The 16,126-nt window shown below is 44.9% G+C and overlaps 1 protein-coding gene across 2 annotated transcripts; it reads right to left on the reverse strand.

Moving 5' to 3' along the window:
- Positions 1 to 11,652: 11,652 nt before the first annotated feature.
- Positions 11,653 to 15,965, reverse strand: LOC109777455 (uncharacterized). 2 transcript variants are annotated; one of them, XM_040403371.2, is made up of 4 exons: positions 15,690 to 15,965; positions 13,573 to 15,490; positions 13,421 to 13,486; positions 11,653 to 11,906 (listed from the first exon to the last, which is right to left on the reverse strand). In XM_040403371.2, the coding sequence occupies exons 2-3, from the start codon at positions 14,843 to 14,845 to the stop codon at positions 13,425 to 13,427; spliced, it is 1,335 nt and encodes a 444-aa protein (XP_040259305.2). In that variant the 5' UTR covers positions 14,846 to 15,490; positions 15,690 to 15,965; the 3' UTR covers positions 11,653 to 11,906; positions 13,421 to 13,424. The 2 variants fall into 2 exon arrangements, with proteins under 2 accessions (XP_040259305.2, XP_073366051.1); XM_073509950.1 differs by lacking the exon at positions 11,653 to 11,906 and having other exon boundaries at positions 13,262 to 13,486.
- Between the last annotated feature and the right edge of the window lie 161 nt (positions 15,966 to 16,126).

The following is a 16,126-nucleotide window of genomic DNA, read 5'->3' on the forward strand; positions in this document are numbered from 1 at the left end:
ACTCCTGCCTGCATCTACTACTATTACTCCACACATCGACCGCTATCCAGCATGCATCTAGAGTATTAAGTTCATAAGAACAGAGTAACGCTTTAAGTAAGATGACATGATGTAGAGGGATAAACTCATGCAATATGATATAAACCCCATCTTGTTATCCTCGATGGCAACAATACAATACGTGCCTTGCTGCCCCTGCTGTCACTGGGAAAGGACACCGCAAGATTGAACCCAAAGCTAAGCACTTCTCCCATTGCAAGAAAGATCAATCTAGTAGGCCAAACCAAACTGATAATTCGAAGAGACTTGCAAAGATAACCAATCATACATAAAAGAATTCAGAGAAGATTCAAATATTGTTCATAGATAAACTTGATCATAAACCCACAATTCATCGGTCCCGACAAACACACCGCCAAAGAAGATTACATCGGATAGATCTCCACGAGAATCATGGAGAACTTTGTATTCAGATCCAAAGAGAGAGAAGAAGCCATCTTGCTAATAACTATGGACCCGAAGGTCTGAGGTAAACTACTCACACATCATCAGAGAGGCTATGGTGTTGATGTAGAAGCCCTCGTGATCAATGCCCCCTCCGGCAGGACGCCGGAAAAGGCCCCAAGATGGGATCTCACGGGTACAGAAGGTTGCGGTGGTGGAATTAGGTTTTCGTGGATGCTCTTGATGGTTTGGGGGTACGTAGGTATATATAGGAGGAAGAAGTACGTCGGTGGAGCAATGTGGGCCCCACGAGGGTGGAGGGCGCACCTGGGGGGGTAGGCGCGCCCCTGCCTCGTGCTCTCCACGTTGATTGCTTGACGTAGACTCCAAGTCCTCTGGATCACGTTTGTTCCAAAAATCACGTTCCGGAAGGTTTCATTCCGTTTGGACTCCGTTTGATATTCTTTTTCTGCGAAACACTGAAATAGGCAAAAAAACAGCAATTTGGGCTGGGCCTCCAGTTAATAGGTTAGTCCCAAAAATAATATAAAAGTGTATAATAAAGCCCATTAAACATCCAAAACAGAATATAATATAGCATGGAACAATCAAAAATTATAGATACGTTGGAGACGTATCACTTGTATTTTTCCTTCTCTTCATGTTTCCTTCATTTTTGCAAGGCATCTAGAAGATCAAGGAATGTTGATGAAGCACAGGCTGCACTAGCAAGAGCATAGGCTGCACCGGCAAGAGCACCAGCAAGAGCACAGGCTGCACCAGCAAGAGCACAGGCTGCACCAGCAAGAGCACAGGCTGCACCAGCAAGAGCACATCCTTATGCAAGGCATGGTGCTGCAAGGCATTCAAGGCCTTTCTCTGCACCAAGAGCTGCTTCTGGGGCTTCCACTTCTGGTGCTTCCACTTCTGCTGGCCGTATAAGTCATACTGGATGGCTGGCCTTTTTTACTGCAAGTGGAAATACCTGAGTGTCATGTGTCATGTTTCTAAACTATGTAAGTTATGCCCAAGAGATGAGGGGCAAGTTATGTATGTTTCAAAACAGTTATCATTTTGGGTTGACATGCTTTCTGTTAGAGTACTCTTTCTATTATGTATGAGTCATGTTTCTAAACTATGGCAGTGATGCCCCAAGAGATGAGGGGGCAAGTTATGTATGTTATCTGTTAGAGTACTCTATCTGTTATTATTCATGAATCTAAACTATGTCAGTTATGCCCCAAGAGATGAGGCGGTTATGTGTGCACTCTTTCTGTTATTTTGGTCTTTAGGGGTTGTCGACGTCGACGGAACCCAACATAGCCAAAGTTTTAGTCTTTAGGGGTTGTCGACGTTGACGGAACCCAACATAGCCAAAGTGTAGTCTTTAGGGGTTGTCGACGTCGACGAAACCCAACATATCCAAAGTTTTAGTCTTTAGGGGTTGTCGACGTCGACGGAACCCAATATAGCCAAGGTTTTAGTCTTTAGGGGTTGTCGACGTCGACGGAACCCAACATAGCCAAAGTTTTAGTCTTTAGGGGTTGTCGACGTCGACGGAACCCAACATAGCCAAAGTGTAGTCTTTAGGGGTTGTCGACGTTGACGGAGCCCAACATATCCAAAGTTTTAGTCTTTAGGGGTTGTCAACGTCGACGGAACCCAATATAGCCAAAGTTTTAGTCTTTAGGGGTTGTCGACGTCGACGGAACCCAACATAGCCAAAGTGTAGTCTTTAGGGGTTGTCGATGTCGACGGAACCCAATATAGGCAAAGTTTTAGTCTTTAGGGGTTGTCGACATCGACGGAACCCAATATAGCTTTTCCATTCTATCTATCTATCTACATCCATGAAACAAAGATGATAAAACTTCTTAACTTCACCATTCTATGAAGCATCTATGAAAGCAAGATAATTCCAACTAATAGATCCACACAGAACATAACCATAATAGATTCTTACAGCAACATACTGGAGTTCAACATAGTTCATAACTTCTAACAGACCCATATTTCAAACTGGAGTTCAACATACTGGAGTTCAACATACTTAATAGATTCCTACAGAACCATACACACATACAGAACAGATCCATTGATACTACTTCACAAAAGGTCAGCTAAGCAGCCTCTTCATCTTGTTCATTCATCCAAGATGGCCTGGATCCCCTTCATCTTCTGCTTGTTCTTCTCCTCTGCCTTCAACATATCAGCAATCTGAAGCTTGAGCTGAGCCCTGTCTTTAGTGAGCTTGTCATGTCCCTTTTTCAGATCACCCATGTGACCCTTCAACTGGAGATTCTCTTGGATGAGCTTATCATGTCCCTTTTTCATATCACCAATGTGATCCTTCAGCTTCAGATTCTCTTGGGTGAGCTCTTCCTGAGACTTAGTGACTTCATCAACCTGCTTCAGCTTCAGATTCTCTTGCTTGAGCTTCTCCACAGACTTAGTTAGTTCTTCAACCTGGAACTGCAAGTTCCTCATGGCTGCACTATGCACTTCCTTCTCTTTCAAATGGTTGAAGTTCATGTTCCTGATGACAGTGCCTTGGGCTTTTGTCAGGTTCATCAGGACTTCATACTTCCCTTGCAGCTTGAATATCTCTGCATCTTTCTTCTCCATCTCAGTCTTCATATCTGAGACAACTGAGTGTTTGAAATATGCCCTAGAGGCAATAATAAAATGGTTATTACTGTATTTCCTTGTTCATGATAATTGTCTATTGTTCATGCTATAATTGTATTAACTGGAAACCGTAATACATGTGTGAATACATAGACCACAACATGTCCCTAGTAAGCCTCTAGTTGACTAGCTCGTTGATCAATAGATGCTTATGGTTTCCTGACCATGGACATTGGATGTCATTGATAACGGGATCACATCATTAGGAGAATGATGTGATGGACAAGACCCAATCCTAAGCATAGCACAAGATCGTGTAGTTCGTTTGCTTTCTAATGTCAAGTATCGTTTCCTTAGACCATGAGATTGTGCAACTCCCGGATACCGTAGGAATGCTTTGGGTGTACCAAACGTCACAACGTAACTGGGTGGCTATAAAGGTACACTACAGGTATCTCCGAAAGTGTCTGTTGGGTTGGCACGAATCGAGATTGGGATTTGTCACTCCGTATGATGGAGAGGTATCTCTGGGCCCACTCGGTAATGCATCATCATAATGAGCTCAATGTGACCAAGTGGTTGGTCACGGGATCATGCATTACGGTACGAGTAAAGTGACTTGTCGGTAACGAGATTGAACGAGGTATTGGGATACCGACGATCAAATCTCGGGCAAGTAACATACCGATAGACAAAGGGAATTGTATACGGGATTGATTGAATCCTCGACATCGTGGTTCATCCGATGAGATCATCGAGGAGCATGTGGGAACCAACATGGGTATCCAGATCCCGCTGTTGGTTATTGACCGGAGAGTCGTCTCGGTCATGTCTGCGTGTCTCCCGAACCCGTAGGGTCTACACACTTAAGGTTCGGTGACGCTAGGGTTGTAGAGATATTAGTATGCGGTAACCCGAAAGTTGTTCGGAGTCCCGGATGAGATCCCGGACATCACGAGGAGTTCCGGAATGGTCCGGAGGTAAAGATTTGTATATAGAAAGTCCAGTTTCGGCCACCGGGAAAGTTTCGGGGGTCACCGGTATTGTACCGGGACCACCGGAAGGGTCCCGGGGGTCCACCGGGTGGAGCCACCTATCCCGGAGGGTCCCATGGGCTGAAGTGGGAAGGGAACCAGCCCCTGGTGGGCTGGTGCGCCCCCTATGGGCCTCCCCCTGCGCCTAGGGTTGGAAACCCTGGGGGTTGGGGCGCCCCACCTGACTTGGGGGGCAAGTTTCCCCCCTTGGCCGCCGCCCCCCCTTGAGATTGGATCTCTATGGCCGGCGCCCCCCCCCACAGGGCCCCTATATAAAGAGTGGGGAGGGAGGGTTGCGCACCCAAGCCCCTGGCGCCTCCCTCTCCCCCCGTAACACCTCTCCCTCTCGCTGAGCTTGGCGAAGCCCTGCCGAGATCCCCGCTGCTTCCACCACCACGCCGTCGTGCTGCTGGATCTCCATCAACCTCTCCTCCCCCCTTGCTGGATCAAGAAGGAGGAGACGTCTCTCCCAACCGTACGTGTGTTGAACGCGGAGGTGCCGTCCGTTCGGCGCTAGGATCATCGGTGATTTGGATCACGACGAGTACGACTCCATCAACCCCGTTCTCTTGAACGCTTCCGCTCGCTATCTACAAGGGTATGTAGATGCACTCCTCTCTCTCGTTGCTAGATGACTCCATAGATTGATCTTGGTGATGCGTAGAAAATTTTAAATTTCTGCTACGATCCCCAGCAGTGGTATCAGAGCCAGGTCTATGCGTAGATTCTATGCACGAGTAGAACACAAAGTAGTTGTGGGTGATGATTTGTTCAATTTGCTTGCCGTTACTAGTCTTATCTTGATTCGGCGGCATTGTGCGATGAAGCGGCCCGGACCGACCTTACACGTACTCTTACGTGAGACAGGTTCCACCGATTGACATGCACTTGATGCATAAGGTGGCTAGCGGGTGTCTGTCTCTCCGACTTTAGTTGGATCAGATTCGATGAAAAGGGTCCTTATGAAGGGTAAATAGCAATTGGCATATCACCGTTGTGGCTTTTGCGTAGGTAAGAAACGTTCTTGCTAGAAACCCATAGCAGCCACGTAAAACATGCAACAACAATTAGAGGACGTCTAACTTGTTTTTGCAGGGTATGCTATGTGATGTGATATGGCCAAAAGGATGTGATGAATGATATATGTGATGTATGAGATTGATCATGTTCTTGTAATAGGAATCACGACTTGCATGTCGATGAGTATGACAACCGGCAGGAGCCATCGGAGTTGTCTTAATTTATTGTATGACCTCCGTGTCAATGAAAAACGCCATGTAATTACTTTACTTTATTGCTAACCGTTAGCCATAGTAGTAGAAGTAATAGTTGGCAAGACAACTTCATGAAGACACGATGATGGAGATCATGGTGTCATGCCGGTGACGAAGATGATCATGCCGCGCCTCGAAGATGGAGATGAAAAGGCGCAAGATGATATTGGCCATATCATGTCACTTTATGATTTGCATGTGATGTTTGTCATGTTTACATCTTATTTGCTTAGAACGACGGTAGCATAAATAAGATGATCCCTCACTAAAATTTCAAGAGATGTGTTCCCCCTAACTGTGCACCGTTGCGAAGGTTCGTTGTTTCGAAGCACCACGTGATGATCGGGTGTGATAGATTCTAACGTTCGCATACAACGGGTGTAAGCCAGATTTACACATGCAAAACACTTAGGTTGACTTGACGAGCCTAGCATGTACAGACATGGCCTCGGAACACAAGAGACCGAAAGGTCGAACATGAGTCGTATAGTAGATACGATCAACATGGAGATGTTCACCGATGATGACTAGTCCGTCTCACGTGATGATCGGACACGGCCTAGTTGACTCGGATCATGTATCACTTAGATGACTAGAGGGATGTCTATCTGAGTGGGAGTTCATTAAATAATCAGATGAACTTAATTATCATGAACATAGTCAAAAGGTCTTTGCAAATTATGTCGTAGCTTATGTTTTAGTTCTACTGTTTATGATATGTTCCTAGAGAAAATTTAGTTGAAAGCTGATAGTAGCAATTATGCGGACTGGGTCCGTAAACTGAGGATTGTCCTCATTGCTGCACAGAAGGCTTATGTCCTTAATGCACCGCTCGGTGTGCCGAACCTCGAGCGTCGTTTGTGGATGTTGCGAACATCTGACATACATGTTTTGATGACTACGTGATAGTTCAGTGCGTAATGTTGAACGGTTTAGAATTGAGGCACCGAAGACATTTTGAAACGTCGCGGAACATATGAGATGTTCCAAGAGCTGAAATTGGGATTTTAGGCTCGTGCCCACGTCAAGAGGTATGAGACCTCTGACAAGTTTCTTAAGCCTGCAAACTAAGGGAGAAAAGCTCAACCGTTGAGCATGTGCTCCGATTGTCTGAGTACTACAATCGCTTGAATCGAGTGGGAGTTAATCTTCCAGATGAGATAGTGATGGTTCTCCAAAGTCACTGCCACCAAGCTACTAGAGCTTCGTGATGAACTGTAACAAATCAGGGATAGATATGATGATCCTTGAGCTATTCGCGATGTTTGCCACCGTGAAAGTAGAAATCAAGTAGGAGCATCAATTGTTGATGGTTAGTAAAAACCACTAGTTTCAAGAAGGGCAAGGGAAAGAAGGGATACTTCATGAAATGGCAAATCAGTTGCTGCTCTGGTGAAGAAACCCAAGGTTGAACCCAAACCCGAGACTAAGTGCTTCTGAGATGAGGGGAACGGTCACTGAAGCAGAACTACCCTAGATACTTCATAGATGAGAAGGCTGGTAAGGTCCACAGAAGTATATTGGATATACATTATATTAATGTGTACTTTACTAGTACTCCTAGTAGCACCAGGGTATTAGATACCGGTTCGGTTGCTAAGTGTTAGTAACTCGAAATAAAAGGCTACGGAATAAACGGAGACTAGCTAAAGGTGAGATGACGATATGTGTTGGAAGTGTTTCCAAGGTTGATGTGATCAAGCATCGCATGCTCCCTCTACCATCGAGATTGGTGTTAAACCTAAATAATTGTTATTTGGTGTTTGCGTTGAGCATAGACATGATTGGATTATGTTTATCGCAATACGGTTATTCATTTAAGGAGAATAATGGTTACTCTGTCTATTTGAATAATACCTTCAATGGTCTTGCACCTAAAATGAATGGTTTATTGAATCTCGATCGTAGTGATACACACATTCATGCCAAAAGATATAAGATAGTAATGATAGTAACACATACTTGTGGCACTGCTGTTTGAGTCATATTGGGATAAAAACGCATGAAGAAGCTCCATGTTGATGGATCTTTGGACTCACTCATTTTTGAAAAGATTGAGACATGCGAACCATGTCTATTGGTAGATATGCATGAAGAAACTCCATACAGATGGATCGTTTGGACTCGCTTGATTTTGAATCACTTGAGACATGCAAATCATACCACATGGGCAAGATGACTGAAAGGCCTCGTTTTCAGTAAGATGAAACAAGAGAGCAACTTGTTGGAAGTAATACATTTTGATGTGTGCAGTCCAATGAGTGCTGAGGCACGCAGTGGATATCGTTATGTTCTTACTTCACAGATGATTTGAGTAGATTTACTTGATGAAACAGAAGTCTGGAATATTGAAAGGTTCAAGTAATTTCAGAGTGAAGTTGAAGATCATCGTGACAAGAGGATAAAATATCTATGATATGATCATAGAGATAAATGTCTGAGTTACGAGTTTGGTACACAATTAAGACATTGTGGAAATTGTTTCACCACTATACCGCCTAGAACACCATAGTGTAATGGTGAGTCCGAACATCATAACTGCACCCTATTGGATATAGTGCATACCATGATGTCTCTTATCGAATTACCACTATCGTTTATGGGTTAGGCATTAGAGACAACCGCATTCACTTTAAATAGGGCACCACGCAATTCCGTTGAGACGACACCATATGAACTATGGTTTAGAGAAACCTAAGCTGTCGTTTCTTAAAAGTTTGGGGCTGCGACGCTTATGTGGAAAAGTTTCAGGCTGATAAGCTCGAACCCAAAGCAGATAAATGCATCTTCATAGAATACCCAAAACAGTTGGGTATACCTCCTATTTCAGATCTGGAAGCAAAGGTGATTGTTTCTAGAAACGGGTCCTTTCTCGAGGAAAAGTTTCTCTCGAAAGAATTGAGTGGGAGGATGGTGGAGACTTGATCAGGTTATTGAACCGTCACTTCAACTAGTGTGTAGCAGGGCACAAGAAGTTGTTCCTGTGGCACCTACACCAATTGAAGTGGAAGCTTATGATAGTGATCATGAAACTTCGGATCAAGTCACTACCAAACCTCGTAGGACGACAAGGATGTGTACTACTTCAGAGTGGTACGTAATCCTGTCTTGGAAGTCATGTTGCTAGACAACAATGAACCTACGAGCTATGGAGAAGCGATGGTGGGCCCAGATTCCGACGAATGGCTCGAGGCCATAAAATCCGAGAGGATCCATGTATGAAAACAAAGTATAGACTTTGGAAGAACTACTTGATGGTCGTAAGGCTGTTGGGTACATATGGATTTTAAAAGGGAAAACGGACAATGATGGTAAGTATCACCATTAAGAAAGCTCGACTTGTCGTTAAGATGTTTTTCGACAAGTTCAAGGAGTTGACTACGATGAGATTTTCTCACTCGTAGCGATGCTAAGAGTCTGTTGGAATCATATTAGCAGTTACTGCATTATTTATGAAATCTTGCAGATAGGATGTAAAAAAACCATTGTTTCCTCGACGATTTTCTTGAGGAAAGGTCGTATGTGATACAACCAGAAGGTTTTGTCAATCCTGAAAGATGCTAACAAGTATGCAAAGCTCCAGCGATCCCTCTAAGGACTGGAGTAAGCATCTCGGAGTTGGAATATGCGCTTTGATGAGATGATCAAAGATTTTGGGTTTATACAAAGTTTATGAGAAACTTGTATTTCCAAAGAAGTGAGTGGGAGCACTATAGAATTTCTGATGAGTATATGTTGTTGACATCGGAAATGATGTAGAATTTCTGAAAAGCATATAGGGTTATTTGAAAAGTGTTTTTCAATGGAAAACCTGGATTAAGCTACTTGAACATTGAGCATCAAGATCTATAAGGATAGATCAAAAACGCTTAATAGTACTTTCAAATGAATACATACCGTGACAAGATTTTGAAGGAGTTCAAAATAGATCAGCAAAGAAGGAGTTCTTGGCTGTGTTACAAGGTGTGAGTATTGAGTAAGACTCAAGACCTGACCATGGCAGAAGAGAGAGCAAGGACGAAGGTCGTCCCCTATGCTTTAGCCGTAGGCTCTACAGTATGCTATGCTGTGTACCGCACCTGAAGTGTGCCTTGCCATGAATTAGTCAAGGGGTACAAGAGTGATCCGGGAATGGATCACATGACAGCGGTCGAACTTATCCTTAGTAATTAGTGGACTAAGGAATTTTCTCGATTATGGAGGTGGTGAAAGAGTTCGTCGTAAAGGGTTACGTCGATGCAAACTTTGACACCAATCTGGATGACTCTGAGTAGTAAACCGGATTCGTATAGTAGAGCAGTTATTTGGAATAGCTCCAAATAGCGTGTGGTAGCTGCGTCTAGGAGAAGACATAGAGATTTGTAAAGCACACACGGATCTGAAAGGTTCAGATCCGTTGACTAATAACCTCTCTCACAAGCGTGATATGATAAAACACCATGGGTGTTGGATTCATTACAATCACATAGTGATGTGAACTAGATTATTGACTCTAGTGCAAGTGGGAGACTGTTGGAAATATGCCCTAGAGGCAATAATAAAATGGTTATTATTGTATTTCCTTGTTCATGATAATTGTCTATTGTTCATGCTATAATTGTATTAACTGAAAACCGTAATACATGTGTGAATACATAGACCACAACATGTCCCTAGTAAGCCTCTAGTTGACTAGCTCGTTGATCAATAGATGGTTATGGTTTCCTGACCATGGACATTGGATGTCATTGATAACGGGATCACATCATTAGGAGAATGATGTGATGGACAAGACCCAATCCTAAGCATAGCACAAGATCGTGTAGTTCGTTTGCTTTCTAATGTCAAGTATCGTTTCCTTAGACCATGAGATTGTGCAACTACCGGATACCGTAGGAATGCTTTGGGTGTACCAAACGTCACAACGTAACTAGATGGCTATAAAGGTACACTACAGGTATCTCCGAAAGTGTCTGTTGGGTTGGCACGAATCGAGATTGGGATTTGTCACTCCGTATGACGGAGAGGTATCTCTGGGCCCACTCGGTAATGCATCATCATAATGAGCTCAATGTGACCAAGTGGTTGGTCACGGGATCATGCATTACGGTACGAGTAAAGTGACTTGTCGGTAAGGAGATTGAACGAGGTATTGGGATACCGACGATCGAATCTCGGGCAAGTAACATACCGATAGACAAAGGGAATTGTATACGGGATTGATTGAATCCTCGACATCGTGGTTCATCCGATGAGATCATCGAGGAGCATGTGGGAACCAACATGGGTATCCAGATCCCGCTGTTGGTTATTGACCGGAGAGTCGTCTCGGTCATGTCTGCGTGTCTCCCAAACCCGTAGGGTCTACACACTTAAGGTTCGGTGACGCTAGGGTTGTAGAGATATTAGTATGCGGTAACCCGAAAGTTGTTCGGAGTCCCGGATGAGATCCCGGACATCACGAGGAGTTCCGGAATGGTCCGGAGGTAAAGATTTGTATATAGGAAGTCCAGTTTCGGCCACCGGGAAAGTTTCGGGGGTCACCGGTATTGTACCGGGACCACCGGAAGGGTCCCGGGGGTCCACCGGGTGGGGCCACCTATCCCGGAGGGCCCCATGGGCTGAAGTGGGAAGGGAACCAGCCCCTGGTGGGCTGGTGCGCCCCCCATGGGCCTCCCCCTGCGCCTAGGGTTGGAAACCCTGGGGGTGGGGGGCGCCCCACCTGACTTGGGGGGCAAGTTTCCCCCCTTGGCCGCCGCCCCCCTTGAGATTGGATCTCTAGGGCCGGCGCCCCCCCCCCACAGGGCCCCTATATAAAGAGGGGGGAGGGAGGGCTGCGCACCCAAGCCCCTGGCGCCTCCCTCTCCCCCCGTAACACCTCTCCCTCTCGCTGAGCTTGGCGAAGCCCTGCTGAGATCCCCGCTGCTTCCACCACCACGCCGTCGTGCTGCTGGATCTCCATCAACCTGTCCTCCCCCCTTGCTGGATCAAGAAGGAGGAGACGTCTCTCCCAACCGTACGTGTGTTGAACGTGGAGGTGCCGTCCGTTCGGCGCTAGGATCATCGGTGATTTGGATCACGACGAGTACGACTCCATTAACCCCGTTCTCTTGAACGCTTCCGCTCGCGATCTACAAGGGTATGTAGATGCACTCCTCTCTCTCGTTGCTAGATGACTCCATAGATTGATCTTGGTGATGCGTAGAAAATTTTAAATTTCTGCTACGATCCCCAACACTGAGTTGGTCACCTCAGCTTTCCTCTCCTCTGCACTCTCCATCTTAGACTGCAAATATCTGAAATCCAGCACCCTATCCTCTTGGGCATTCAAAAGTTGATGAACATCTTCAACTAATTTGTCATAGTTGGCCTCCAGTTTATTTTTTTCTTCTGTCAAATGGTGAATAGTGAGTGAACTCTCCAGGTTATCCTTCCTCCTATCACTCCTACTATCTTGATACATTTCCCATAGCTTCAACAATGCATTCTGCATTGTAGGAGGCCACTCTGGGTCAACCCATTCAACAGAACCACAGTCCTGACCTTCCTGCAATATATTCAGCACCTATATTTGTTAAAGGATATGATTGTAAAGAACATCACAACTACACTAAATATTACAATTAAAGAATATGATCTTAAGTAAAGAACTAAAGAACAACAGAACTAACTAACTGAAGAACAACACAACATGTGCACTGCAACCAAATCACATAGCCACATTATTTAATCATAACAAAAAGTACAGCAACTATAAAGCACTCATAAAGCACTAAACTATCAGGATCAAAGCTTAAACAATGTTGTGCACTGGAAACTAAGCTCTTAGCCACATATTAAATTAACAGATGCCTACTCCAATGACCAGCATCAGTGCATTAGTACTAGTAATTGGATAAAGAATGGCAATCACAAGAAAATAATCTAACTTGGACCAAACTACTACTAATTAAAAATACTGTGGGGCTACTACCAACTCATTTTAATACACAGAACATAGAAAGCGCAGAATCTTGCTTTCAGAGGACATGCTAAGAACCTCCTGCCCGTCTCAAATCCCTCAAAGGCTACACGCCTCTCACATGGCAGCCCATGGTGCTGGCAGGGAACAATATATGGTTCCAGTCTCAATGCCCATGTAGTCTTGGTCTTCAATGCTGGCAGGGATCTGCAGGAGCAAAAAGAACCAAAACCCCCCCAAATCAAAGATCAAATCCCCAAAGCAGGAACCCTAACCCTAACCCTAGCTAAACCACTAACCCGGTACAACATGTTGTCGTCGTCGGAGGAGTTCATATACTACAGGCTGGAGTAGTCGTCGCTGCTCTCATCCTCGTGGACCATGGCGCGGTGGCGGCGGGGGAATGCCCGGCGGTCGGCAGCGAATCGGCGGGCGAGAGCTCGAGCGGGGCGAGGGCTAGGGTTCGTGGGGAGTGAGTGAGTTGGGTTCGACCAAGTACACCAACCGAGCCGGTTCGGCGGATGGTCAACTGACTGGTGGGGCCGGGTTGTCAGATACAGCGTCAATACAGAGTTATACGCGGCTTAGCCCGTATTGCAACGACTAGCCTCAAACGTGGTACTGACTTGCAAAAAATCTGAATAGTGATACTGATCTGTTACAACTGCCCCAAGTGTGGTACTTCCCTGCAATTAACTCCGCGGAGGCGGCCACCACGAGGAGCGGCGTTGGCAGACGCGGGGTCGGAGAAGGCGGCAGCGGCATGGGGTGGTTGGGCGGTTGGGGCTGTGCGCGACTGCTCGAGAAGCTCAATTTGCATCACTGGGCCCTATTTTGCATCACGGACAATCCTTGAGTTAAAAAATTTACATGTACGAACAGTGGCGGATCCAGGATTCGAGCAAGCCCCGGGCCCAAAAAAAAATTTGTCGCGAGAGAAAAACTTAAAATCCATCAAGCTACAACTACCTCAAAAGAATACCTCAAATATGGCTCAATTGTACCCAAAAATTTAGAATTTAAACTCAATGCTTAATGATACAACAAAATAGATAAAAAATGACAAGAACTACAAACAGTACGTACAGTAAAAAGAGTACCAAATCAATGGTTTGCTTCATCAGTGTCTTCCATAACTTGATCAACGGTGGAAGAAGAGCCAACACCTTAGAGAAATCAGAAGCAAAATTTCATGAGAGAAGACATAAACATGAATTGAAACAATTATCATTGTACAAAGTTGAAAACTTACTACTACGAGGAGGTAAAGTTCCTTTGCGAAATCTATAGGCTTGAAAGCGATATATAATAGCATCATCATCAACCTTTGCAAATATTTCTCGCTCAATATTGCACACCATGGAATAATTCAACCAATCATCACCCATCTTATTCCTCAACTCAGTCTTGATAATACTCATAGCTGAGAAAGCTCTTTCCACTGATGCGGTTGCAACAGGCAAAATCAATGCCAACTCAATAAGACGATATACCAAAGGAAAGACTATGTGTCTATCAGTTTGAACCATCTTCACAGCAAGACTACCAAGGTCATTACAACTAACAAAACTTGAATCAGCTCTCACATCAGCAATGAAGTTTTCAAGTTGGTTTCTAAGGACAAAAGAAATCTCATATATGGAGAAGTCATCAGCATACATCTGAGCAAGTTGAACAAGTTTGTCTTCATCAAAATTAGCAAATGAGTTCCTTGGATCAAGACAAGCAATGCATCTCAACAATTGAGTAGATCTTTCAGCAAAGCGGTTATTTAACTCGGTAATTATTTGGTCAAGCAGAACATTGAATATTTCATATCTGAAGCGTTGATAGAAAGTTACCATTTGACCACCACGCCCCCTTGAACGGCCCCGAGCGGGTATTGTATCATCCATGTTAGGAAATATAATGTTATGTTTGACACAAAAGTCAGTTGTGTCCTTCAAGAGCTGATCCCAACCATTATCTCTTATATTTTGAAGTTGCCGCAATGTGATCCCAATCAAACTCACTGCTAGAACTATGTTTTGATCTTTCCTTTGTAAACATTGTGACAACTCATTAGTCTTGCCCAATAGTTTGATCATAACATGCAATATGAAAACAAATTCAAAACTTTCCATATGAGATATCAAGCCACCTGTTGTGGTTCTTTGTGTTAAATTTTCTGCATCATCATGAATGTTCTCTAATACATGCAAAACAGATGTCCACATCTCAATAAACCGACACAAAGTTTTATGATGTGTGCCCCATCGTGTATCCCCAGGTCTAACAAGGTTGGTTGCTTGGTTTTTCCCTCTTCCTGAAAAAATTTCCCCAGACTCCAATTGACTCACAATATTATCATGTTGTTCCTGGGCTAGTTCATCATGTCTCTTACAAGAAGCATTGACGGTGTTGACAATCATCATGACCACGAAAACCAAGAGCTTGTAATAGAAGAAATCTGATAACACCCAAAATAATGACAAGACGAGCTCTATATTCTTCTTCGCTCTTTTTGGTGCCACGATCGAGCACATTTACCATGGATTGTCTTTGATTTTTGAACGCCACATATTGTTGTCTAGCTTTATTGTGAGCACTATCATGTTTACCAACATGTGTATCAATAATACTAAGTCCATCCTTCCAATTTTTAAACCCTACTGTTGTGAATGCCTCAACACCATAGTTTTCTGCTCTAGGTTGCTTAAAAAGAAAGCAATAGAAACAAAAGGCCGCCTCCTTAGCAACACTATATTCCAACCAATCGGAATGCTTCCCGAACCATTTAGCTTGAAAGGATCTCTTTTTCAAAGATGATCCTCTAGTTTCTTTTTTAAATTTATGCCCAGTTGGTTGGCATGGACCCATATTTACATACATCCTTCTAGCGACATCTCTAATGTCCGGATCTAAGCTTTCAATAGGTTTCCTAAGACCAGGATCAGGTTGAATATCACCTTCCCTCAGTTGACCATGAGCAGAATCTGGAATGTTACTTTCTCGAGTTGAGATTGAAGGCGGGTTGTTTGAAGTCAAATGCGGTGGTCCCATTTCTACATTGGTTTCATTTTCTGGAGTTGCTTCACTCCTCTCAGCCCCTTCATTTCCTCCGGCTAAAACCCCGGGTGTAGACACTTCTGTTGCTGCCACGGATGAAAAATACCGCTTCATCTTTTATTCTACAAAATGAAATGATATTCAGTTCAGGCCAACAGCAACATTCACAAAGAACTGGCTATGAAATTGATATTAACGGTAGGTCAGTAGCAATAACATTCACATTCAAATACAGCAAGCAGCAGCAGATCAAAAATGTTCTAAAATTTCTATCAACATTCAAGATTCAACGGCAGTCAACAGCAGGCCAGCAGCCATTACCATTTACCAATCCAGCAGACCAGGAGCCAGGAGAGGCTGGAGCAGAGCGGGCGAGCCGGCGAGCAGCAGAGCAGCAGCAGGGCCAGCAAGGGGACGGCGGCGGCACGAGCCGGCGAGCGGCGAAGGCGCGGAGCACTGGAGCAGCAACCGGCCGGACGGGCGAGCGGCGGAGGCGCGGGCGAGTGGCGGAGGGCGGAGGCCGGGGGGCGCAGGCGACGGGGCGGGCGGCCGGGCGGACTGGGACGGGCGGCGGCGGCGGACTCACCTGCTGCCTGCCTGCGCGTGCGTGGCTGCTGCCTGCTGCTCGCTAGGTCGATGCGAGTTGGAGTCCTGTGTGAGTGTGTTGGGCTGGGCCCTGGCTGTTAGTTGGGCTAAGCCCCGGGCCCAATTCAAAAACATACCTAGGTAATAGCTAAAAAAAAAGCCACGCCCCGGGC

The sequence above is a fragment of the Aegilops tauschii genome, chromosome 3 (assembly GCF_002575655.3).
Source record: "Aegilops tauschii subsp. strangulata cultivar AL8/78 chromosome 3, Aet v6.0, whole genome shotgun sequence".
NCBI lineage: Eukaryota > Viridiplantae > Streptophyta > Magnoliopsida > Poales > Poaceae > Aegilops > Aegilops tauschii.

What these genes read in the sequence shown, in the direction of transcription:
- LOC109777455 (XM_040403371.2), bottom strand. Translation starts at nt 14,845, where the DNA reads ATGTGCTCGATCGTGGCACCAAAAAGAGCGAAGAAGAATATAGAGCTC. An exon ending in AACTTTACCTCCTCGTAGTA is followed by an intron (nt 13,487 to 13,572) that starts GTAAGTTTTCAA and finishes GATTTCTCTAAG; the next exon opens with GTGTTGGCTCTTCTTCCACC.